The sequence below is a fragment of the Diorhabda sublineata genome, chromosome 1, assembly GCF_026230105.1.
Source record: "Diorhabda sublineata isolate icDioSubl1.1 chromosome 1, icDioSubl1.1, whole genome shotgun sequence".
In the NCBI taxonomy this organism is placed as follows: Eukaryota; Metazoa; Arthropoda; class Insecta; order Coleoptera; family Chrysomelidae; genus Diorhabda; species Diorhabda sublineata.
This window is the reverse complement of record NC_079474.1, coordinates 37,840,476-37,867,781: the sequence shown is the minus strand read 5'-3', so window position 1 is coordinate 37,867,781 and position 27,306 is coordinate 37,840,476. Positions and strand designations below refer to the sequence as shown.

General features: G+C 32.4%; 1 protein-coding gene across 2 annotated transcripts; it reads right to left on the bottom strand.

Annotated features, from left to right (window-relative positions):
• Nucleotides 1-577: 577 nt before the first annotated feature.
• On the bottom strand, nt 578-24,160 carry LOC130449108 (lateral signaling target protein 2 homolog). Of its 2 annotated transcripts, XM_056786801.1 has the most exons (7): nt 23,991-24,160; nt 23,788-23,913; nt 13,981-14,259; nt 7,641-8,668; nt 5,295-5,633; nt 4,814-5,206; nt 578-1,184 (listed from the first exon to the last, which is right to left on the bottom strand). In XM_056786801.1, the coding sequence occupies exons 2-7, from the start codon at nt 23,821-23,823 to the stop codon at nt 866-868; spliced, it is 2,394 nt and encodes a 797-aa protein (XP_056642779.1). In that variant the 5' UTR covers nt 23,824-23,913; nt 23,991-24,160; the 3' UTR covers nt 578-865. The 2 variants fall into 2 exon arrangements, with proteins under 2 accessions (XP_056642779.1, XP_056642772.1); XM_056786794.1 differs by having other exon boundaries at nt 23,788-24,160.
• Between the last annotated feature and the right edge of the window lie 3,146 nt (nt 24,161-27,306).

Sequence of the window (27,306 nt, the reverse complement as noted above, 5' to 3'; positions counted from 1 at the left end):
TATAAAACTAATAAATTCAGGGTCTAAGATCATCTTTGACATTTCGATATTTCAAGTCTTTTATGGGAGTCCCATTATTTCCTTTGCGAAAAACCTAAAATTTTCTCTATTATATCCATGTGGAACATTTTCATCGTGAATATCGATTGATGATTCGTGTAGAGTATATGTAAAAAGTGCAATATGGATTATTAGTCCTTGGTACTATTCCTCATACTTCTTTCACAACAAAATTTGGCGTAATGTTAAGTAGCAGTTAATATATTTGAGCGGTCAGATTGTTGATTGAAATTTCACGCGCCCCCTTACTCATTTTTTAGTTTGACATGGTATTTATCTGTCCTATGAAAATATATCTCTACAGCGTAGCTCACTATCTTTCAGTAATTCTTTAAAATAATTGAAAGTTAAAGGTATGGTGCCGTAACCACCATGGCGCGTTTACGAAAAACGCATCAACCATATGGTCGACACCCACTTGTCATATCTAACAGCTCAATAATTATTTTTCCGAGATAAAAATTTTAAAATATAATGAATCAGTCAAAAATGGAAAGTATTCAGAATTAAAAACAAATTGAGCTGTGACTGTTTTTATATTTTGAAAATAATTGTTTGAAGACCTACAGCAACAATATCAATAGAATTATTACTTATCAACAAAGGACAAATTCCACAAAATCAAATCGTCCCTCTAGAGTGTACAAATATAGTTAAAAAATTTCTGAGTTGATTGGAAAAGCAAAAATGTTCATTGTATAAAAATTTTGAAACATTTTCATTGCAGTAATCCATCCATAAGATCCTTCCTGTTGGACAAACCGATCTATAATTAATGTATAACTCACGTCGAAAATCCAAAGTTTCACATAGTAAACGGCGTCAAATTATATATAAAACATCTGTTGCATACTCTCACAGGTTTAACATGCCCAAATTTCGGCAACGGAACGCTGTTCGAAGAGCACCGAGCACAAAAAACTTTGCCGCAGTTACGGCAGTGATGTCGACGTTTAACTACCGTGAAGTTTACTCCGCAGCTCATACATTTTGGAGCTTCAACGTCCGGTATCCAAATAGGAGGTTGCGAATAGGTAGACGGATCCAAATTGTGAATGTCCGGCTCGGTTTGTGAAATTTCGCGAGACTGCAAATTAGCTATATCTTCACGAAGCGAGGCATACCTGTAAAAAAAATAACTAATGAGAATCTATAAAAATATAAGTACAGATGAGAAATTATACAATCGTGAGCGAAAAAATCGACATACTCACGGGCAAAAGTCTCTAGAGAAAAATCTGTAGCTTCCATTCTTTTTCTGATTTTCGCATCTCAAAGCTTTAAGTCTTAGCGGTATAACGAGTGGTCTATATTGTTACTGAGTTATTTTGTTGGGAAGAAATAAAATGTGAAGTAAAGCTTAAATTGATCAAGTAACCTATCAATATTCAGTGTTCCCTCGCCTGGCCTTAATAACAGCTTACAATCGCTTTTTCTATGGTATTTAAGATTAAGCTACGCGCTGGCCAATCCATGGCAATTTCGACATCCTGTAAATACTGCCCTACGGAACCTGCAGAATTTGGAGGGGCATTTTGTCCTGTATTAAAATTTCTTCTACTTATTAGTTCGTTGTTAAACTCTTGTTGCTTCCACTGAAATACCCGTCCAAACCATCCAAGAATCTCCTCCAAAAACCACATTTTATTTTATGCAACACTGCGCGAATGTTTCTCCAGGTCTTCTGTAGACTCGTCCTCTTTTATCGCTATCATGCAGATACATTCTTTCGTCTGAGAAGACGGTGCCCCATTGTTCGTCAGTTCAATGAAATCGTGTCAAATCGTGAGTGCTATTTTTTGACTCGAGGATAGCTGCCTTAAACCTTCTTTTGTGCAGCTACTCCTGGCGTTTCTCTGAGCTTAAACATCAGCGAGGGCCGATTTCTCAGATATGTGCTGACAATTAATCGGTAATCTCCCTAGGATGAGTACCTTTTTCTTACGGAACCACGCCTTCGATGAAACTTACCAGCTTCTTGGTAACGACGGTAAACTCTAGAAACAGTAAACTGACTCATGTTAAGCGCACTGGCCTCTTTTCTCCGACTCTGGCCTTGTCGAAATAGGATGATCGATTGAGCAGATTTATCACTTGTTGGGTCTTATTAGAATTATTGTTTGTTATTAACGGATATGTGTATCAGTTAACATTTGATAATTGATATTGGTAGGTCAGGGAGATAACCTTTTATATAAGTTAGTTACACCTAATTAGCATTTTAGTAAACAAGCATAAAAAGGGTAGTTACCAATCATAACTTATTGTTGGCCTATGAGAGCAAGAAAAATTACAATATGTTATATCATTTTAAAGCTTATGTCATTAGATTTAAAATTTTACCAACAAAAATACAATTTCGTGTTCAATTTTTCTGCCAGTGACTTGCGATTGCAGGGGTGTCAGCTGAGTCGATTTTTTTGCTCATGTGTATATATAATAGTCTTTGCCAACTTTCAATTTCAATAGCTAAATAAAGTCAACAAACTCAATATTTATGCCATTTGTCAATCTCAATGTTGTATTTCGGGTCACATAAATTTAATAATTTTAATAAAATTCGAGGCACCACAATTCTCCATCAATTAATTCCCCGATGATGAATGCATAATTCTCGGAAAACTCGGAATATATATTAAAAAGAGAAAAACATTTTGCTGTTGTATTTCCTCAGTCCCACAACAATCACGTTAATATTTAATTCATATAGTGGTTTCTAGGCGGAGCTATAAGTTTTAAGTGCGTGAAAAGTTGGAAATCACTAAACGGCCTCAAATTTACATGGTTTGAAACTTTTCATATATTGGGGAGCAATTTTTTTAGTTCCTATGGAAAAATCATATTACTAAACCTAGCACCTAATGTTTTAACACATGATTATCAACCGATATACACTTATCGAATCAAGCGTGCACCACAACATCCAGATTTCAAACAACCCGATTTTCCCATACTATCTAATACTCTTAAATTTATGCATTATACATTTTTGGATCTTACTTATTTGACCACCATAATGAAGAAATTATGTTTATCTGGTGGTACTGTAGCATTTTAAATGACCACCATGTTATTGAGATCTAACACAATTACATTTTTTTGGGTTTCCAAAAAAATATACATACGAGAAATCCACAAGCAAAATACAAGTCTCTGTTGTTCATAATCACGTTCATAGATCTTCTGTGCGATCATAATTTTGTCAGGATGACATTTTAAATCATCGTTCAGGATGCGCTGCAGCGAGCATCGAGGCAAGTTTAGAGTTGGAGCGCGCCGCCTAGTGAACCAACGCCCTAACTCTGTCGACATTTTGTAGAATTTGCAGAGTGCCGACTAGACTACTTCTGCTTCATAACTGAGCCAGTTGTGCGAAAAGAGGCAGCCCAACGAAGTATTATGTTTTTTACGGAACATTTAACTTTGCGGAAAAGCCGTTGAAAAGTAATAACAGATTCATTACTTTTGAAGAAATGTCAACAGCAAAAACGCTATGCGCCACGGTCCACTGCGCTATTGCTACTAAAAATAGACGCCCTAACCTACAAACAACCAGTCCCCGCTCCTCCCACTACTCAACTCAAATTCATGGGGTCAAAAAATTGAATTAAATCACCAACATTTTCGTGCGATGATTTTCTGTGACTTTTGACGTGGATTGAACCAACTGCTGAGTGCCGAACAACTTGCTTCGATCTTTGGTGATGAAGCACCAACTCGAATCATAGAATTTCGCTGGTTTTACGAATTCAATCGTGGTCGCACTTTGCTACAGGGTGAATTTCGTGAAGGTTCTCCAAAATCGGCTATTGTGACAGAAAACGTAGATGCTTTGCATAAACTGATATTGCAAGATCATCATGTGACATGCCGTGAGATTGTGGCATACATTAGTTCCACTCGCATAAATTCAATACTTCATGAAAATATTGTTGTCAAAAAGATTTGTTCGAGTTGGATAGTTTGAGGAGCCAAATTGAATCGAAGTTGTTCTCGCGCGAAGCAAATGGTCGCTTGGAATAGTTTGACATGTCGCCACCGCAACTCAGAACGGTAATTTTTAGAATGTACACCATCATTTTTTGCCAGTAATCGAAAAAATCAGGGAAACCAATCGCAGAAGACGAATCCTCCATGACAATGCGAGTTCTCAGACATCAGTTCAAACAAAAACGTTTTTGGACATTCAAAACATCGAATTGATGGGTTATCCGTCGTACAGTTCTTGTTTGGTACCCAATGGTTTCTTCTTATTCCCGCATATCAAAAATAAATTGCGGGGTCAACACCTTAAGAAGCAGTTGTTGCGTTCAAATCCCCACAATTGGAATTATGAATATTATGAATATTTTATTATACAATTGTGAATATTTGCTTTTATTTGTTTATCTCAAAATAGATTTATAGATCGAAGAGTTCATCATATTTTGGGAGTAATTATAAGATATAAAGATAATGAATTTCATGTTACCATCCTGATCAATTAGTTAGGTTATTCTTCTTTTGCTATAACTTGACCTTTGACTATATATCAGTTATTAGATATTCTGGAATCTTCTAAATGTCCTAGAATAATCAGATTAGTTATAAAATCAGTGTACGACAGGGGAGAGAGAAGTTTACAGATAGATTTTAGCACAACTTTTGTATTTCAATGAGTTTTCTTTATCAGTAGATTCTATTGTGTTTATCTGCTACACACAAAAAAAATGAGGAAAAAAATTCCTTTCGCACCTGTAACTACTGAAATTACCTGTTCAAGTCCGATGATAATGAATTTAAATTTCTATCTTCCTCTTGCTGTTGCCTTGGATGATTAGAGTACTCAGGTGACTCATCTTCGGAGTCTAAATGGAAATAAATATCTGAATCAAAAAGGGCTTCTTGTGCTAAAATATTGGGGTCTACTGAAAACTCGTTGTTATTTTCTATTACTTCACTTTCAGTTGGATGGTATTCGATATTATTATCTAGATTATTTGGTTCCACGATTTTGGCTGGAGGGGGTTCTGCAGAAGTGTCGGAAGCATTGATCAAGAACACAGATTTTAAAATATTTCGGAGATCACAAGCAAAATTCGTTTGAAGTTGATCAGCTACTCCCGCTATACAAACAAAGAGACGATGTAATAAATCTTCGCTTGATCTGAAACAAAATAATGAATTTTTACACATTTTTCTTAGATTATCTCATACGATTTAAAAATTAACCTGACAATGAACTCTCAACTTACTTGTATTTAGCTCTAACTTCGTTTTTAGTAGCCAGCTCCGCAGCTTGCATTGCCATTGCGATTTCTTCATCATCGGCGCATGTGCTGTTGAAAGAGGACGTTTCCGAACTTCCGGTACTCGAAAATCCATCATCTAGTGAATTTTTTGGTCCATTGTTACCTTTTCTCTTTCTGAGTGGTAGCGAAGATTTTGATAAGATTTTCTCTGCTTGGTAACGGGATTTTTCAACACATGGGTCAGCTTTTGTAGATGTTCTATGACAATTACATACTGGGGACGAAGAGTTGCCAGCACAAGCACATCCATTTTTTGAATCATTGATGTCTAAACTAGGAGACCTAAACAGAATAAAAAATTTAGAATAGTCTCCGAAAATTTTTAGATCATTCAATAACAAAATATCGTTGTCATATGGAAATCTAATTACTCGAAATGTGAAAATAATTATACGACTAGTCAAATTTTTATATGGAATTAGCTAATTTTTATTGAGACTATTTTTGTTTGTGAAATATAAGATAGATTTTTCCTTATTTGTATAAAGCTTTTTGCAATATACTGTAAAACAATTTAAACGTGACAAAGCTGTGCACTTTTTAGTTCAAACTATGAGAATTGGGGAAAGTTTTCAGAATATAAAAATAATAATTTTTGTTGATTAATTTTTAATTCCCTCACCAATTAATACGAATCCCTCGAATTTCCAAATGCATTAGTAGGAACAAACTAGACCAGAGTTGACAACTTTTGGAACAAAAAAATAGTAGTAGGATGAAACCTATTGGACAGGGAAGAGAAAATAACAATGAAAGGAAATATAACCTGAGAACTTGGTTATTTGAATTTTTCACATGAACTTTGATATTATGTGAAAAAAGTGAATACAAAACTTATAGATCTTATGATCGCTTACAATTTTGCTGTTCAACTTTTTTTCGTAGGATTTGTAGTTTTGCCGCAAGTCGAAATAATCTATTTTTTATAATAAAGCTCTACAATTTTCAATTCAAACTATGAATTTCGGAAGAAAACTTTTTAGAACACAAAAATTATTTACAATATATGTTCATTACTCTTGTATCCTCTCACAAATTAATATGAATGCATTCACTTTTGAAAACTTTGAGGTTATGTGGAAAAAGTGTGAATACAAATCTTATAGATCTGATGATCACTTACAATTTTGCTTTCAACTTTTTATCGGGGGATTTGTAGTTTTACCGCAAATCGAGATAAACTATTTTTATAATAGTTCTCAATTCAAACTATGTGAATTTGGAAAGGAAACTTTTTACAATATAAAAATTACATATGTCTGAAACAAAAATGCAGCCTAGATGTTTTTAATTAATTTCTATATATTTAGGTGTTCTACCTTTTATTTCACACCTGATAACATATCGTTAGTTAGTCATTTGAGAAATAGCACAACAATGTTTACAATTTTTTTAAAAATCAAAATAAAAATATATTTTGGTACAATTAGCTTACCATACCCCTCTAGAAACATATAAGAAATTAAAAAACATATATATATATATATATATATATATATATATATATTATATATATTTTCTATTTATTTGGGGAACTAAACTGTCTGGTTATATTTTAAAAAAATATAAATTCGGTTTTTATGTATGTCAGAGCATAAGCTCCTTTCATTCGAATCTGTTCTTTCTTCCCTAATTTCTATCTGTGTTCTTATTTCACTTTATTTTTTTCTGCAGTTCTACAGCAGCTGCCAGGTGGGAGTTTCAACCACTAACACCGGACTTTAGAAAATATGAATTTACGAGAAAACTTAATACAAAATTTGCTTAAAACAAAAAGGATATTAATAACTTTAACTGGTATTTATGTAAGCATGATATAAAAAGCTTGGAAAACCTACCAGTGAATATAATGAATAAAACCACCACAAATTTACTAAACTTTACTTTTATCTGGAGTGTAGATAGGTAGAGGAAGAAATCGAATCAATTTCGAGGTTTTATTGAGTATCGAGTAGGAGGTCGATAAATTATTTTCTTCTAAAAACTCAGCCATTAGAATAAATGAATGAGAACTGATTACTTTGTCGCAATACGCGAACAAATGAATATTCAAAATGTTTGAAGAAAAAAGTCTAATGGCATGTTACAAAAGCAAAATAATAAGATTTTATTTTGATACAATTAGCTTAACAAACCCCTTTAGAAACAAAAAATTCAAAAGATATGTGATGTTAAATTAGGAACAAACTAGGTGTTTTTTTGAATTTCCGAATGTTCACTTTTTTGGATAATAGGTATTTCTCAAACGACCGATTCAAATATGGCGATAATCAATTAATGTTCACTCACCTCTCTAAACTAGCAGTTTCAGTCGATACTCCAGAATCGTTTGGAGATCCCAACTCTACAGTAATTTTTCCGCTCTCCTCCCCCTGAGTGTTCAAAATTGAAGAAAGTGTGGCAGCAGCTACTGAAATGATCTCCAAACAATCATGCTCAGGGGGAGAATCGTGATTAGATACTAACGAATGAGCCCTTATATTAGCGGCGATCATGGTGTTTTGGATGGCATTTTGAGGAAATAAATAACCGGATGTAGAAGGTCCTTTCTCCATATGATCAGTTTCTTGTTTGGTACATTTACTACTAGAACCCGCGTTATAACGGTCACTTTTCGTATAATTATCAACAGAATATTGTCCTAGGGTATAATCGGTATAAAAAGGAGAAATGAATTCCAAAAGGTCATTATTCACTCCCAGTTCGCTCACTGATTTAACATCTTCAATTTGTTCATTATCACATAACAATTTTTCTAATCTATAAAGTTCTAATTTATTTAAAGTAAAAAGTAACTCGCGAATTTTGTGCAATAATGTCCTAAATGGTCTGAACATCTCGCTCATTTCCTCGATCGGTTTATCTATACAAAGAGGTCCGTTGGGAAAAATCAACAACCCACTTACTATAGCTAAACGAGGTATTGTAAACATTAAAGCTGGATCACAGTCATCTACCATTTCTTGCGTTAACAATGACATTTTAAGCGCCCTCTGTAAAGTCTCTGAAAACAAAACACCAATTAATTCTTGCAGCTCGTATTCCTGCGTCGATTTTACGGGAACCATGGCGCTAACGTAGGCGAACTCAAATTCCGCAAAGAGTCTATCAAATATTTTCAAACTTTCTAAAAGAACTTCGGTCACTAATTCGTTGGAATCTAGTTTAATTGGTCCGTTTGGTGTGTTGTTACGTAAACAAGTATCTCGGAGGAGGTTCCGTACGTTTTCTAATCCCCTAGTTACTGCTTTGGCTAACGGTCGCATGGCGTTACTCTCAAATTCCCGATTCATGATGGAGGAACCAGCTGCTAAGCACTGAAACAAAACATTAAAATGTGGATAAATTCAATTTTAGAGTTATTATGTGAGTACTATATGAAAAAAACCTAAGACGGGTCGATTTTTATTCTTAAATTGACAATTTACAATGTGAAAATATTATCCCCCTCCAGCACCCCCTCTGAATTATAAACACCTTCTCGGAAATTTTAGATAAAAAAGGAGTCGTGTGGCACCTTGTTGGAAAAGGATTTTAGTCCTCTATTCAGCATTATAAAGTTTTCTAAGCTTGGTGTAATCATAACTGAGAAAATTAAATTTTAAGATATAAAATTTTCATGCGTCAATCTTTTATGTTCTTTAGTCCACTGCAATTTTATTTTGACGTTCTAAATGAGGGTTTTTTACTGTCACTCTTCTAAAAAGACCAAAAGTACTCAAAGGCAGATTTCTAGATTCATTGATCTGAGCTGCTATCTCAGTACCCGTGAGTCGTCAATATTAAGCAGTTGTGGTTTTTAGAAGCCGCCCTGAACTATTTCTAATGCCAAAGTTCCTGGTGGATCCATATTTTTTCACGTTGTAGTCCATGGTATATCAAGGTATTTTTGATTCAGCGGCGATAGTACAGCTACTTTTGCCTAGATTATGAGGACTTCCGATAAATGCACGAGTTTCAACCGATAGTTTCTAGGTTTTACTCATTTGAAAACTGACAAGTCGGAATTTGGGAGAACGAAAACAATGCGTATAAGAACTTCACAAAAAGATTTCTTGATCTAAAAAGTATGAATAACAGCACGTTGTTTTGTCTCACATGAATAATTGGGACTAAACAACAATCATAAACACCGAAGAAATAATTCACAATTGAAGTACTTGCAAGTTTTAACTTGTCGCACTCACTGACAAAATATAAACATGCGCTCGTATAAAGTAAACAAATAATTCATCTATTTAATCATAAGGTTATTTATAATCAACATTTATTTACAAAAGTAGCGCTAATTGTCGTATGGCACCTTATTGGAAAGGGATTTGAGTCCTCTGTTCATGATTATAAAGTTTTCTAAAGTCTCATAACTGAGAAAATTAATTTTTTAAATGACAAATTTTGATAATGTCTTTATATTACAAAATGTATTTAGAATATATTATTCTCCAATGTACTTCACAATTAAATTAAATGTTCAAAACAGTCACCATTCATTTCTTGACAATAACCGAGGCGATTTTGGAATTCTCGAACAAAATTTTGTATGAGCTGGTTATTTTATCAATTTATTTCGTTATCCTAACTTTTAAATCAGCAATATTGTCTGGTCTATTAAAGTATCCTTTAGAAGTGATCGAGAGGTGTCAAATCGGGGAATCTAGCCGACCATTCGATCGTTCCACGTCTTTAAATAATTTCTATTTGTATTTATTATTATTAACATCAGGAAAATGTCTTTGTAATGTAGGCAGTGTAAATAAAAAAATATAGATAAACCTCACCATTAACTGTTCGCTCAAAAAAATAAGGGCCAATCATTTTATTGTTAATGACACCAGCTCAAACGTTCACTTTTCTAAGATATTGAGTGTGAGCCTCACACATCCAGTGAGAATTTTCTATGCTTCAATATCCAAAGTTCTGTCTGCTAAGCGTTTCGTCTAAATGAAACGTCGCTTCATCAGAAAAAACTAAGTAACGGATTCCACCAGGAGACCTGATGGATATGTGGGACTCTCGTAGCCTACTTACTAAACCCGCCATCTTCTGTCATCTCCGTCCAACCAGAGACTATTGTGATATTACTTCCGGTCGGTGGGTCTATCCGTGTATGTTCCATTCGTTACGTTTCTGTGATATCGTCATACCAGGCAACCGCGTATATTCTTTTGCCTAATATTTCTCTTTGTATAGGTAGCAAACAGTTGCCAACATTCTATTTTGTGTATTAACACCTCGACGATATTATCAGGGTTTATGCTGCTCCTCTACTTCCTCTCTCAAATCCCTCCACAGTTGTTGCACACGAAGAACGTGTGTTCGGCATCATCTGAATCGTGTTCACAATACGTACAGTCAGGTGTTTGTATATTTTTCATTGTGTGGAGATACAATCGGAAGTAGCCGAGTCCCGTTAGAAGCTGTGTAATGTAGAACAGCACATCTCCGAACTTTAATTTGGTCCAGAGTCTAAGGACTTTTATTAGTCGTCGTGTCCGTTTAGCCTAGTTGCCACATCCTGTCGTGTTATATCTTAGCTGCTTCTGTATATCCTCTTACGCTCGAAAGCCAGAAGGTCCACCGGAATTATACCCATCACCACTAGTTCCTGAACATTACCATCATTGGCTAGTCAATTATTTATTCTTATTCCAGTTGAAAATATCAGTCTTTCATAAATTATTATCAGAAAATACACGAAACCAAATTAAATATTGTAAATTATTGTGATAGGTAATGTAAAGATAAAACTTTGGTAAACATCTCGCTAGTATACGAATCTTAATTTTAAACGGTTATTGAAGATTAGCTGATGTATACAAAATAATTATACAAAAAAGGTGTTAATGACCTAGCGAAACATCCATTTGATTTTTTGCCAAGACAACAATATCAATGACCTCTAGATGTCATGTATTCATATTTAGAATCGGCTGATTTAATCTGTTTTGTTTCACATTCTTTATCACATATATTAACTGCGCGGTAATTATAAAATATTCATCTTAAGATTCTATCATTTATTATAAAATAGAGATTATTCATACAAAATATATTATACCCTAGTTAAATTATCCAGTTAAGGGTTATGCTATTCTTCTTTTAAAGTGTGTACACACTAGTAGATATGTTGCGCTATTTGTCTGTAGACCGTCTACACTACAATGTGCAAATTTAGACGAAACAAAGAATTTCTCACCAGTCTCATCTTCACTGTCCGCTATGGAGGACATTGCATTGTGCGGAATTAGTTCTTGCTTAGCGATAATTAACAGTGAAAGAAAGTGAAAACGTAAACGTTGGAGGACGCTAGAAGTGTTAACAGAAGGATCTACGTTCCAAGTCTGTATTCCGACTACCCTTTAATTTGTACGCTTGCAGCAGGAATTGCAAATACTCGCACGCAAACCACGAGGACTTTTCCGGAGATGATCGGAATATTTTTTTCCGCTACCTGTTAAATGAATTATGAATTTTCTTTTCAACTACCACTGCCACATTGTGCTTTGCAGCCAGCGATACCAGGTCCAATTTCCTTGTTATCAGGTTTTTGTAGTCGGCACTTGGTAACATCCCACAAATAATGATGAGATGCTTGGAATTCTTCAATCAGTATTAAAACCTATTCGTTCGACCACATCTTCACAAAGCGCTATAAATACAAAAAACATATCTTCACAAAACAAAAAATAAAGAAGCACGCCAAGTCGAACCACGCCACTTTGTAGCCGGAGACAGACTGGGACGTCTCGCCTCTAAACTCCGATTGACGTCCATACTGTCAAAATGTTGGGCAACATGTCTAACGTTGCATGAAGTCTCCCATTCCTGTCGGGACACCCTAGACTTGCGATTTTTGGTCTCGCAACAGGCCCTTAGACTTGGATTGGCCTATAGACATGTCTACTTAGACAACCTTAGTCACGTCTCTGAGTTCAAAATCGCGGAACATGTCTACTAGTGTATACAAGCCTTTATATACAGTTTCTGAACTTAAGTTATTCTTCTTTTCTGCGTTACTCATCTGTACGATTATGTAGCTATCAAATCTTCTGGAGTAATCATAACATTCGCGAACTGAAGAATAAAAATAAGATCGACTCTAAAAGTAGCACGTGACAAGCAATAGTCCAGTGATTAGTGAAACGTTTCAATAGTGAAAGTTTGTTATCATAAATTTCAATTAATTTTTGGATTTCTCGAAAAAGTAATTTAAATATGGATACAATACAAATATACGGGTTTTGGTGTACCTTCAACATTGCAGTTCCACTTATCAGAAAAAGGGAAACAAGCAAGTTGAATGTAAACCAGATATAAAGAGACTTCATGAATGAGTCAGTTTCCTAGAAGATACTATTTAATTAGACATCTAAATCAAAGCACTCCAATGAATTATGTAAAAAGAATAGTAGCTACGAAAGTTGATGATTTTTAACGTAAGGCGTTAATTCCTCACGCACGTTTATATTAGGAATATAAGGCTCAACATTGTAGAGATATTTACAAAAGTGGCACTAATTGTCGGTATTTTAAAAAAGATAATAAAATAAAATTTTGCGAGCGGTTAACGAACCGTCATCGACGTGTTCTGTGGCTTCGGTAGAATCATCAAACACCCCCTTTCGTTATACAAATTGTTCAAACAATAATATTAATATAAATTTTTATAACCAAATAAGAAGAATTGCGGTAGGTATGTAAATAATATATAGTAAACTGTTAATATGAAAATATGTAAATTCGAAAAAAAATTGTAGGGATCGTGGAAAAAATTTTGTACATAACTCGCCGCAAAGAGATAAACATACTCGCGTAAGTTCCGCCTGCTGCCCCATAAACATTCCCACACGTGTGTTAAATGTCGCTTACCGCGCACTTTATGTATTGAAATATGATAGCAACATGTTAAAACAGTTTTTGAATAATATCTTTATCGCAGAAACACAGAAGCGTTTTTTTTCCTAAAAAATTCTGGAAATGTTGGGAATAAAGAAATGAGGAAGCAAAATAGTAGTGAAAGGGAAATGTTTGCAACGAAAATATGTGGTATTGTTTCAAGCTCGTCCACGACATAGGCCGTGAATCCAGTCCTATCCTGTTATGATGGAATTCTAAAATTTGGCGAGTTCGCGACGCCTTCGATATGCATTTTATAAGAAGAGGCGAATTGTTTGTTATTTTTTTAAAACTAATTTTTAGGAAGGTCTTTTTATTTGTTTCTTTGCTATCTAGAAATGTCGCTGCTAATAAAAAATCAAGCCTGTTTTGATGAGTTAGTTTATAATTAAAAGTCATAATGAACGGAACGATATACAAAAGTAGCTGGCGAATTTGAATAAATTATATAAGTTAGTTGTGTCCAGTGTAAGTGTTTAAATAAATTAAGAAATGGTATAAATAAATAAGAAAAGTATTAGAGTGCTAAATAATAATAATCATCAATAGAACGTACTGAAGATTGTTGATGATTTCGATAAGTAAATTTGATGTTTGTTGATGAAGTTCTACAAATTTTCAAGACATCCTAGAAAATAGTCTAATATGAATGAGTTTGATATGAGAAAAGAAGTTATATATAATGTAATTTATATCAGAAGAATAATACAAAAGAAACTGATGAATGTTTTACCTCTGCTCCAAACCACAACTGGCCCGCCAAATTTTCTTGTAGAACATCTTCAGGAAACTTTACCCTAAAATCTCGATTGGCCCGTTCGTTTCCAATGAGCACGTCCATGATTGCGTTAGTAATAGTAAGAACTTTGTCTTGAGCTTGTCGTAACTGGCTCACCAATGTCGTGCACCTATCGGGATCTTTTCTTCCATCAAAGCTATCTAATTCGTTGGCTACTATATTTAAATCCTCGTCGGCATAGAAGAACTGTGCCAACAGAGATTTGTCATCTTTCTGTAAAATTGAAAAGTTGATAAGTAATAAGTAGTATGGGAAAGTATGACTATTTTCGCATATACAGGGTGTCACACATAATAACCGACACAGAACAGATGTGTGTAGTGGAGACCACAATATGAGATTGGGGGCAATTTACCTCTATACCAAGTTGAATTCCTGAGTTATAGGGCTAAAAATTTCCAAAAAAAATCAAATTCTTTGGAAATCTTTAAGTTAAAAATTCCAAATTTTGTACTCTATATCAGACTACTAAGGGCATAAAGTAATGGCGATCAAACCAGTCTGAGGGGTTAATTAGGAGTGATCTAACCTTAAAATTTCACAGAAATATTTTTATTTGTCAGCTAATTTGAAAAATTTTATTTTCATACCAAGAATAGTTTGATTTTTAAACTTTTTATGCTCTTGTAATTTTTCATAAGACTTAATATATAAATTGTATAATCAAAGGCATATTTCAACAATGTTATTTAAAAAGTTACAAAAAAGTTAAGTTGGCTATGAATTTATTCATCACATTAGACAATATTTTCCATTCAGTTCTTCTAGTAATCAAATTCTTATAATTTCTAAGGAGCGTGGAGAGTTATTGGAGGTTTCTCACAGAGAAACATTTTCTAATTTTGAGAGAAGGGCTCTAGAAACAGGAAATTTTACAGTGTTAATCGAGAACGTCCTATTTAAATGAGTGTGTGAGATGTACTAGCACTAGAACATTATTTAGACAAAGCGATATAACAAGATCATCTGTAGACCAAACTATCAAACATAATTTATTACTCCATACATATCATGCCTAAAAAGTGCAAAAATTGTAACTTCAAGTCTTGATTCAGCGAGTGAATTTCTGTCGATTTAGTTTACGTCTTGATATTCACTTTCAAAATAAAATTCTTTTTACTGATGAGGCTCTTAGGGGTATTATGTATAAGTATCATTAGTATTCAGTTGAAAACCCTCATGTAATAACTGTTCGACATTTTTAAGGTGAGTTTGACATTAATGTTTGGTTAGGTGGACTTAATGGACTTATCGATCATTATTTATTGGGACCAGTTATTTCACCAAACCGATTAACTGGCGAAACTTATTTAGAGTTAACTAAGAATTTCTGGAACCGTTGGCGATATTCATAGTGAATACACTGTTTACACCAACACTACTCCGATACTCACAATTATATTGTCTGACGCCCGTTTCGATAACAAAGTTATCGTTTTCAGAGCCTGAAGGTAAACTCAGTTTATGGCTATCGAAACGCGCGTCAGACAGTTTAATTGTGAGTGTTGGTGTAGTGGTGGTGTAAACAGTGTATTCAGTATTATTTAGAGTTTCTTAAAAATTCTTTTCCAGATTGCCACTCTGGATAAAGTTCTAGTGCTAATATGTCGTTGATCGTCAATGGTATCAAAAATAAATTTTTCATTTCTATGAGCACGTTCTCGATCAACAAAACCAAAAATTTGGAAATTATTTAGAATTGGGGCTCCAGATAAAAATCGCTTCAAAAAGATATTTTTAAGGATTTATTTTGTTAGGTACAATTAGATATTTAAAGGGAGGAGACATGTTTTATGAGGATTCATAGAAAACAACACGATTTTTAGGTATAGGTATAGCTTAAGCTCAAATCATAAAGTGACAAAGAGGATGGAAGGTAAGGTGGGGTTGGGGAATAAATAATTTTGTAATTATTCAATATAGTTATGCCCTTTTAATTCATCCCCCTGACGTAACTTCCATCGTTCTTGTCACTATACCTTAAAACCGGTTTTTCTTTCGATGAAACCCCATAAAACATGTCTTCCCTCACCTTTAATTATGTAATTCCACATAACAAAATAGTTTCCTGTTAGGGATGAAATTTTTAAAGCGATTTTCGCCTGGAGCCCCATTTCTAAATAACTGCCTGAAATTTTCTGTTCCTCGAGCACTCTTCCAACAAAAGAAAATATTTCTCAAAGAGGAATAACGCTATCAGGCAGCATCCTTCTATTCTACCACATTCCTTCTACAGTTTCCTTCACACAAATATCATATACACTGTCTGCTAAAAGAGAATTTTCCATTCATTTAAAAGGAATTATAACAATTTAATTACTTCTTTTTAAAAAAAAGTGTTATGAGATAAAGATAATAATCCATTCACTTCTTAGACCAAACAGTTACGTGGACTGCTACTTCTTCTATTTTCTTCCAATAAAAGAAAAGTAACAAAACATATATTACGACTAACGTCAACCAGTGGGGAATTTTTGAAAAAAGGAATTCAGTTCTTCAAAAATCGATTCCATTCCAAGCATTCATATTCTCTTTTGCATTTTAATTTTCAAAATAGTATAAAAACATTTCTGATTATTGGTTTAATCGATCCCATTTCCTCAAAAAGAGTATATATGATTTCTTCTTATACTTCTTGTATTTTATTCACAGCTGCTCTAAACAATTGGTTTGATTTGCATTTAAATCACTCCCTTAATTTTTGCAGCCATTATATTTTTCGTCGTCCTATACCTCTCTTTCCCTCTATCTTTTGCTGCATAACCAATCTCTTGAATTCCTATCGTTGTCCCCTCATTACAAGTACTCTAATTTGCGGGCTTTAATGGTAGTCAATAATTCTTTTTGTATTGCCATTTTGCGTAAAACTTTTTCATTTGCGAGTCTATCTATCCATGATATTAGTAGTATTATTCTCAATATCACACACATAATTACTTCCGAATTTATATTAAAAAGTATTGGTAATTATATGCAACAGGTCTTACTCCACGTTTTATATGTATTTCTTCTGTTAGTTCTCCCTCTATATTCATTTTGGCTGTCTGGTTATGAGAGTATTTTTATTATTTTTAGGTCTCTGTAATGTATTTGTTTTTCTTTCAGTATCTGTATCAATTAAACACGTCAGACTTTATCAAAAGCCTTCTCGTAATGAATAATGCTCGTTTGCATTTCTATGTTAACATTAAGGCAGCATTGGATTAATACATTAAAACTAAAAAGTGCATCCCAAGTACCACTTCTAAAACCAAATTGAGTGTCACTCATACCCATAAGATTCAATAATGTGACATATTAGTGATAATACCTTTTTAAATAACATTGTTGAAACATGTCTTTGGTTATTCGACCTTTATTTGAAAATGACAGTGTTTTTTTTGCCCGCAATCGTCATATTATGATTTCCCCTATACATCTCTGCTCTGTGTCGGTTCTTATGCGAGACAAACTGTATATTAAAAGCTCATATTTTTCGTTTACTACATTTTTTTGACTGTGGATTTTTGCTTATTGTATATTAATTCATGTTAAATATTTACATGAAATCGTGATTTTTGAATTATTCATGATTAATGATACATAAATAGAACACTCATCGAAAAGAATTACATATTTTTATCAAAGTGTTAATCATACTGATGTGATTTATTTGTTTTCCAAATATTATATCTGTAAACAGCGTTATAATAATTATAATATAATTATCTAAGGCATGTATTTCAAACATATCAACTCAAGCAACAGATGCAAAGCAGCCTAACCTAACCTAACTTTACTAAACCAGAAGCAAAGCCCAAAAAAGCTAAATCCACTTCTAAACAAACCTAACCTAACTATCACCTCTTATTTTATTAGGTGATTTCAATAGCCACAATCCTATATGAGGATCAACAGGGTTGCAAGGAAATTGATTTTTTTCTTAATTTTGGGGCTTACTTTGAGACCCTATTACTCCTCAGATAGATGTAAATTGCCCGCAATCGTCGTATGATCTCTCCTATACGCCTCTGCTCTGTGTCGGTTCTTATGCGAGACACCCCTGTATATTAAATACTCATCTTGTTCATTTATTAAATTTTTTCACTATGGATTTTTGCGAATGTTTTATCATCTCTATTCTATTCCAAATTGTATATGAAATCATATTAAATATTTACATGAAATCTGTATTTTTGAATTATTCATGATTCATGATACATAAAAAGAACATTCATTGAAAAGAATTATATATTTTGCTCTAATTGTTTATCATTCTGATGTGATTGATTTATTTACCAAATATTATATCTGTAAACAGCATCATAATATTTATAAGGTATCTCTATATCACAACATTAGTTATTTTTTCTTTTTCTGAAGTGTTACAACCTCAGCAGAATAATTTGGAGGACACCTCTAAATAAAGACATTTGGAGTGTTCAGTTGACATTGTCAAAAAACATATTAAAAAACGATAATTAATAAAGATAATAAAATTTTAATACTAAAGAAAATAAATAGTAGAGTATATACTGCAATGTGACCAATGAAAACGGCCACAGTTTAATGGTCCAACAACAAAAGTAGTGAGGAATAGTTCTTCAATCAGTAATATAGATAGTAAAAATAGTCATAGTTGATGTGAAGTCATGATATTGGATATAATGTTACATATTTTCAGTTTGATTTTGTATCTTTGTTAAAAATCATCAAGTTGCAGTTATCCCATCTAAGTTTATTTGAAGTAATATTATATACTATAACCTATTTTGTTAATAATTTTGTTATGCATATTGTTGATCAATATATTTGTTTTTTCCTTTCATCTTTTCAAATATTTCATAACTGATTCATTGTTTTTTTAGTGCCTATTTTGTTCTTTGAATAGCTTTATCAGATAAGCCAATAGTTACATTTTTTTGTAGGGTTAATTTCTAGATTAAAATATATCACTCTGTATATTATAACCTAATTTATAATAATGAGTTCTGGTATCTGGTCGATTAATTGTCTTGTTAGTCTTTGCTTCCTGGTGTACCCAAAAGATATGTATAGTTGAACAATTTGATTTCATTTATTGTTTTTCTCAATTCAACCTTGAACAAATTCAACTGAAACTGAGCTTATTGTTAATTCAACTGGTATCCTTATTGAAATATAGGTGAATTTAACATTTCTCTTGATATAGCGTATAACAAAATATAAAACCTTGGTATACTTAGTCAGAATAATAATGCTTAAATTACATAACTACGAATTATTGTCTTATTCTTGATATAAATTTTAGTTCAATATTAAATTTCGATTTGGTCTTCATTTTCATACTATAAAATATTGATAGTTGACTTGAAAACAAGGTCGCGGGATTTTTTTATGTAGATGAAATCACAGCAGTAAATGGAATTAAATTACTTTGTTGACAAAATTGTTACCTTTTTAAAATCATTAAGAACTATATTCTCCTGATAATATGATGTTCGGAAAATGTAGAAACTATTTCAAGTTTTAATAGTTCATTTGAATGATATACTGACTTTCAAGAACAAATCCCATTTACAAAACTGTTTGAGAACTTTGAGGATATTTTCTAACATTTATAACAATTTTTTGGAATACATACGCGAGATGATGTTCCCAAAAACGTACTACTATTCTTTATACATACTAAGTCTATTGGAAGAATTTATTATGATGCACGATAATAGGATCCATTCATAAAGATCTCACATTTGCTATTTATGTTTTCTGGTTGGTTGAAACCTTCGAGATTAATTATGAAAATATTAAGGTTAATCCAAAATAAAATTAAACTGAAAAAATAAATCACATCATATGACTCATTTGGATTTATTCTACTAAACAGAAGTTATTACTAATAACACTGGTAATAAAAATCTTTATGTGCCAAGATAGCTAGAACTGGGGATGTTTCCAGCACTATGCCTCCAAGATTGTTAACATTGAAATGATCAACTATAGTTATGTACCAATTTTGCCAACAGCACATATAATATTTTGAATTATTGTTCCAGAAAAATACCAATATTTTATTTTAACATTGATAATAATACATTGTAAATAAGCATAATATGCATTATCATTATCTGATAGAATATGTCAACAAAAATGAGTATATATTAAGTAATCTTCATATAAATTACATTTATTAAAATATTAATTCACAACATGTTTTCCTTTCATTAATATTGAAAAATAATCCACAGAAATATTTTTATGGACAAAATCATGAGAATGTAAGATGTAAAGTTGAGATTCAGTTTATTTCACTATACTTGAGTAGAAATTATTTTCAATGTACCTTGCCTAATAATTGTATATCTATATTAAGCAGTGGTGTTGTCAAGCCGGAACGCTCCAGAACGTCGTTCCGGTACTTCCTTTTTGGACAGAACGCGTTCCGGAACTAAATATGATTTCTGATAACGAGAATTAGCTGATGTATTAAAAAGATTTGCTGATTTTTTTTCCCTAATTTTTGACGAATTTTTATATGTATTATTATAAACAAGGGTTTGAAAAGAACCCGAATCGGAACGAACTGTCTTGTTTTACCGAACCGTGAACCGGAGTCCAGAACGTTTTTTTTCTGCTGAACCAGAACTCGAACCAAACCGAAACAAATACGTGAACCGGTTCAACGGGAATTAAACTTTATTTATAATAAACATTAGAAGAATAAAATATAAAATTTAAAAAAAGTAAACATTTCATACATAAATTTTAATGCAACCTATGTTACTCATCCCTGGAATAGTTTATTGCCATACCCAAATGGGCCTGCAGCTAATGCTAAGTCTTTTTATTATACATTTGTTGTGAACTAGAATTTCCAAATTGGTTTCTAATATTGATAGATGTTTTAAACTTTATTAGTTTATTACAGTGATGCTAAGAAAAATGCCGACAAACGTACCGATTTTCATCTGAAATGTGCATTGCTGGGAAATTCCCATCTTTGTAGTTTTTACATTTCCCACCCTTAATGTAAGAATTTGAGTATTTAAAACCATTTTTTTAATCAGTATCAAACCATCTTTGCGACAGCACATTTATAGAAAGTGGAAATTTTAGTTAGTGAATAAGTGCCACACAAAAGTATTTTATGCATTAAAACCTCTATTACATAATAAGATTAATAAGTACTACTGTTAGCAAAATATTCTATGCATGCTACCTACGCTACCTAAGTCAAAGTGTCGATTAAAAAGTGTTAGTGTCAATTTCGCATATTTCCAAGAATCTCTCGCTACAAGATTACATGCGCGCTACATGTATGTATCTAGTAGTTGCATCAACTGGAATCTATTTGAACTTGCAGTCATAGCATCAACGCCAACGTCAACAAGTACTTATAATGATAACGATTCTGACGAAGTGTCGTGGCCTAATATTTGGAGTGTGTGGAAATGTGGTTAGAAAAGAAAAGACTGTTTCCTTGGTTACTTTCCGAATCCGGAAAATTAGTTTGCTCTTTTTGTAACAAAATACTGTACTTAGGGGTATCTAAAACACGTGGTGTAAATATTTCAAAGGAATGGAGTTTCACATCTGTTTCTTACTACTGTAAAGATAAAAAATCGCAGTTAACGTCATTAAGATAAAAAATTTTTGAACACGCGAAAACAACAGCGCACATTAATTCAGAAAAAATTTTAAACATTGAACAGCATCAACGCGAACTAGAATCATTTGGGAGAAGAAATTAAAAAAATAGGACGTGTTTTAGGAATAAGGTGGATAGCTAGTTCATTCAGAACTGTTAATGCAGTTTGGCAAAATTTAAAATTTAAAAATTGCTGAACATTTTCATCAAGCTGCAACTGATGAAACTCTTTCAAAAACTGATCAGAGTGTATACATTGGTCTCAAAAAATATATCATGTCTAAACAGTTTATAACTAACTTGGCATTAATGTATGACGTTTTGTATGAACTTTCTATCTTGTCTGAAGCGTTACAGAATAGAAGTGTAATCATAATATATGCGGACAAACTAATCCATTGAACTATTCGCTATTTGGAATCACTAAAAGACGTTAAAAAAGGAAACAAACTGATAGAAGCATCAGAGGCTCTTCAAGTGATGAAATTAGGAACATTAACTTAACAGATAATAAAAAATTGCTATTATTAAAAGTAATCAATTCTTTGTAAGTCTCATTAATAATATGACTAGAAGACTACATACAGAAAATGATTTGATAAGTGAATTTCGAGTACTAGATTCAATGGAGTGGCTAGCAGATACTGAAATTGGCTATGGAGAAAATGAAATCCAGTCATTATGCACCAGATTTAATTTAACATCACCGATGCAATGTATCAATGCTTTTATATATTATATATTTTATATATTATATTGATACTAGAGGCAAAGTAATTCCTGAAGATGTAGAAATCTTAATTTGACACATAAATATTGTACCATGCAGTTCGGCAGAGTGTGAGCGTGGATTCAGTAATATGAATATTATTTTAAATGAATATAGAAATAGAATATTAATTGAAAATCTAGCAAATATTTTATTTATAAAAATGAATGGCCCACTACAACAATTATTTAAACCAGATTATGTAAAAACTTGGTTAAGGTTTCATCGTTTAGCTGATGACAACAAAACAAGGAAAACTCAACCACAAGATCCTGAACATAATCCTATTTGGAATATTTTATAAAAACCATTGGTGTTTTCATGTTTTGTGAAAAATATAATATAATTTTTATTAAATGTTCCTATTATTGTAATAAACATATATATATATATATATATATATATATATATATATATATATATATATATATATATATATATATATACACAAAATGGATTTCGTAATGATCCTGGCGACGGGCGAAAATTGGGGGAAATCTCTCCTCCCCGTCGTCAAATTTGGGACATGAGACCTAAAAAAACATCGTTGCCAGGATTATCTTGGAAAATAAGCCTCTCCCCCCGTTTAATTTGGGACGCACATAGTGGTCGCCTACACAGGATCGGCCCTGTCTATATAATTATATATATATGCGTTCCAGTAAAAAAAATTAGCGCAACACCACTGATATTAAGCACACTTTCACAACCTCTACATTAACACATTATCAGACATGTGTTTTAATAAGCAGAGACAGAAATTCGTTATGTAAAAAAAAATTCAACCCATTTTAAGTGTGAACATTATGCAAAACATAAAGTTAAAAAATAAAACTAGAAACAGTTTGATCCTAATGAATTTATTTTTACCTTTGTAAACAGATAGATAAAATAGTATAAGCTATGAAAATAATTAGTTGCCAGAAAACTAATTTTTGCAAAACATACTTTTATGGTGAGATAATAATATAGGTGTATCTGAAATTTTTAAATACCTGATTATTTTAATCTGAACTGGGGATTCCATACATAACTTAAAATTGATTACATTTATGCCCAGAATTTATTAGATATTGCAATGAAATTCCCTTAATTGATATTACTGTACCCATTAGTTATTAATAAAACGTGAATAATAGATAAGGAAAAAACATAAGCATACATAGATATCACGCATTACCATTTTTCACAACAAAAACCTGAATTGGAACATTAATAAATAGAATGTTGCATTTTACAATTTCAACAGAATAAATTGTTATTGTTAATATATATATCCGGTATGAGAGAAAACTTGTTCTATCAAAAACAAAACATGAAAGCGCAAAGGTTTTCATAACAAAGCTAAATAAAAATATACAGTTACCTTAGGTTTATACAGCCACTTTCTTATGGAATCCATAATAAACGTACCAAGTAAAACTCTAGATTAAAAATTGCACTAGCATATTCTTGAATTATAATGTATAAAATTTAATGTTGAATTAGAACACTGCAAAAAGAAACCATGTTGCAATTCTGGTTGTTATAAAGCACTTTTTCGTCACATTTCCAAGTGTTTCAACTTACGGCAAATACTACAAAATTCATTGTTTTTTAACGTGTTTTGTTCGACGTTTAAAACCATGTGGAATGTTTATAAAATAAACTGAATTTCAACAATAAGAACGGAGATATTAAATAAATGAGTCACAAAAGTAAAGTATCAAACTCTTTTGACAGTTTTGACATAGACTTTCAACTTTCAGCGTTGCCAGAGCTCCAATGACCTCTGAATAAAAACAATTTTCTTCTATATTATTTACTTATACTGAATAATAAATATGAATCAATTACTAAATGTTTGGAGAACACATACTTTTCGATTAAATAGATAGTAAAAACTGATATCTTATATACATCCAATATAATCGACAACGTTGTATAAAACGTAGTGCCCCTTTTAAGAGTGAGCCATGCTGCAATTTATTTGTCCTTCTTTTACTTTTTCGGTATTTAGATATGTTATAGTAATAGTTATGAAATTAATTTTATACTTGTAGTGCAAATCACGAATATAGCATCAATTTTTGTAGGAAATATTTTGCTACCGACATCTCGTAACCGTTAGTAGAAGCATTATTCTATACTTTAGAGTTTACTACAATTAGTGGTGAGCATAGATAGAGGAGGTCGTGTGAGTAGTACAATTCATCCATTTTTTATCCATTAAGATGTCTTGATTATTTGAAGTATATATTATGCTTTTATTAAAACTTATGATAAAACTAGTTCCACACAGTACTACGACTTTAAAAAGAAGTTGCTTGACATTTTGGATATAATGCTTTCAATTCCTTGTATATCAAAGAGTTGTAACTTAGTTGTAACCCTAAACAGTCGAACTACATATTACAGTTTTTAACTGTTTCCCCGTGATGTAAGATTTGTGAAATTGATTGTTTATTTTTTAATCATAATGTGGTTTTTATCACTCACAATAACTACGTTTAAAATTATTTTAGAGTACTAGATTTATGATCTGATTTGATAAAGTATTGACAGACAGTTGTCAAATAAAATTTATGTTAGTGTTTTATAACGGATTCAATTTAAATGTTATTTACAACTCATTTGGTGTCCATGTTCAATACGAACATAAGAAGGTGTTCTTCGAAATATTTGAACGCCTACAAATCCCTATTTAACGAAATACAAAATTCTCAAGAACTTGAAAATGCTCACATTGCTGATAAGGTGTCCAAGTTCAAACATAAAATAATGAAGAATATTTCTAATACCCAACAAGCTTTTGAAAAAAGCGATAAACCTGGTGAAGGGGTTTGTATGACAAAAAAATTTAGGCCTGCTGGAACGTTTAAATTGAAAGACTTTGGAGATGATTTGTGAATGTTTTCATTAAAAATGCTAAAAAGATTACCTATAGCTTATTTTTTATTTAGATAGTTAACTGGAGTTGATGCACTATTAAAAAATGCATGTAGGGGAAGGGATTTATTAGGTATGGCTCTGATATAGGAGAGGTCTGGGGTTTTGGTGAATGGTATGGCGTTGTGTACTACAATAGGCTGAAAGGCGAAAGATAGGAAAACAGATGAAATGAAAGAAAAATGAAAAAGAAATAAACGTCCGACAAACAAACGGCTCTTCGCAAAATACGGGTAGGCGAGTGGCGGGTACAGCTGCGGTTGTATTATTTCCTATGGTCGGCCATTTGACGGATGAACCAAATCATTAAGTTTAATGAAAGTGTTGATAATAACTGGGCATAAAACATTCAGAGTGTTCCGGAACTTGATGCAAAAAATTCGGAAGTGAGTAGATGACATGAGAATAATACTGTGACTCATACGACCCCTCGCTTCTGAGTTATGGGCCTTTCAAGTTGCAAAATATATTTAAGTATGTTTTCTAAATTACACATTCGAACATTATGAATTTTTAATAGATAATTACATAATAAATAATTCTACACTAATATCTGAATGCCCAATAGTTAACAATACGTAACTTTTACAAGAACATCTTGTACAATCTGAAAACAGCAAAAAAGAATTTTTCAATAGATTTTTCAACAAAAATGTACTAATTGTTTAACTCGATGAAATTTATGGTAATTTACCGTTTTGAATATCTTGTACAAAAAGAATTAATTTTTCTTCAACACAAACAAATTCTTCTATCAAAACATAGACTCGGTTTTCTTTTCCTTGCAATTTTAGATTCAGTTCATTTAATTTCGATGTGATATCTACCATAAATTTTTGTTACCACCTGTCGCTCTTCAATTCTGGGTGACTAATGCCTTTTCTATCTAGGAATGTATTTATTTCATTCAAGCACAAAACAAAACGTTTCAACTTATGAAAAAGGAGGTTGGAATCCTGAGTCTCCATTACGTTTAACAATTCTTCAAATTGGCAATGATAAAGTGCTTTTGACAAAGTGCCATTAACAATTTTGATTACCAAATTCATAACTTCTACTCTTTTGGACGGAAGCTTGAAATTTCGTATTTTATTCTGCTCTGAAGAATCGTTGTTTGCCCCGTTATTTCTTCCTGTCATACTGCTGGCTCCATAAGTTGCTATTGAAACGATTCTACATTGATTTTTTATGTTCCATGACTTATCGATAGCAAGTGATAATGCACAAGAAAGTTGAATATCTTCCACCTGCAAATATGTTACACTAGAAGACATTGTAGCTATTCTGTTTTGTACTTCTTTAGATGGATAATAGCAATCTTTTTCAAGATTTATGATTTGCTCTTAAATTCACGAAACAGTTCTTCACACGTATGAAGTAATTCTTGATCTGTGTCACGTGGAAGGAGGCGAAAAAAAGCACGCACAAGTCGCGTTAACAGATTTTTAAATATTTTCGTATGGAACTAAAGAGCCGCGCTTCACATCCAAAAAACCGCATGCGGCTTGAGACCCGCAGGTTGCCGACAGTTTATATCAGTTGTGTAATGAGGATAAGAGTTTAGTAGCCGATAAGAAGACGAAAATGGAAACTACTTTAAATAAAATGAAAAGCATAATAAAATATGTACAAGGATTTAATATGAGGAATACCAAATTCAGTTCTCAATGAGCTTCAGCCCAAGTTCTTGGGCTGTGAAGATTTTTCTGTGCTAGAAGATATAACAAAACAGTTGCTATAGGTGAAATGGGGCTTAATAATATATACAAGCTCGAGTAACAATTATAAGAATAATATCTAATGATTTGGGTATAGAACTATTGAGGAATGCAATTACCATTAATCGGTTTCAGAAGACGAGAAAATTTTTACACTCCAATGATAACGGGATAGTCGTACCAGGAGCTTCTGGAGGCCAAGATCGGCTGCACAAAATAATACCAACACTTAATAAATT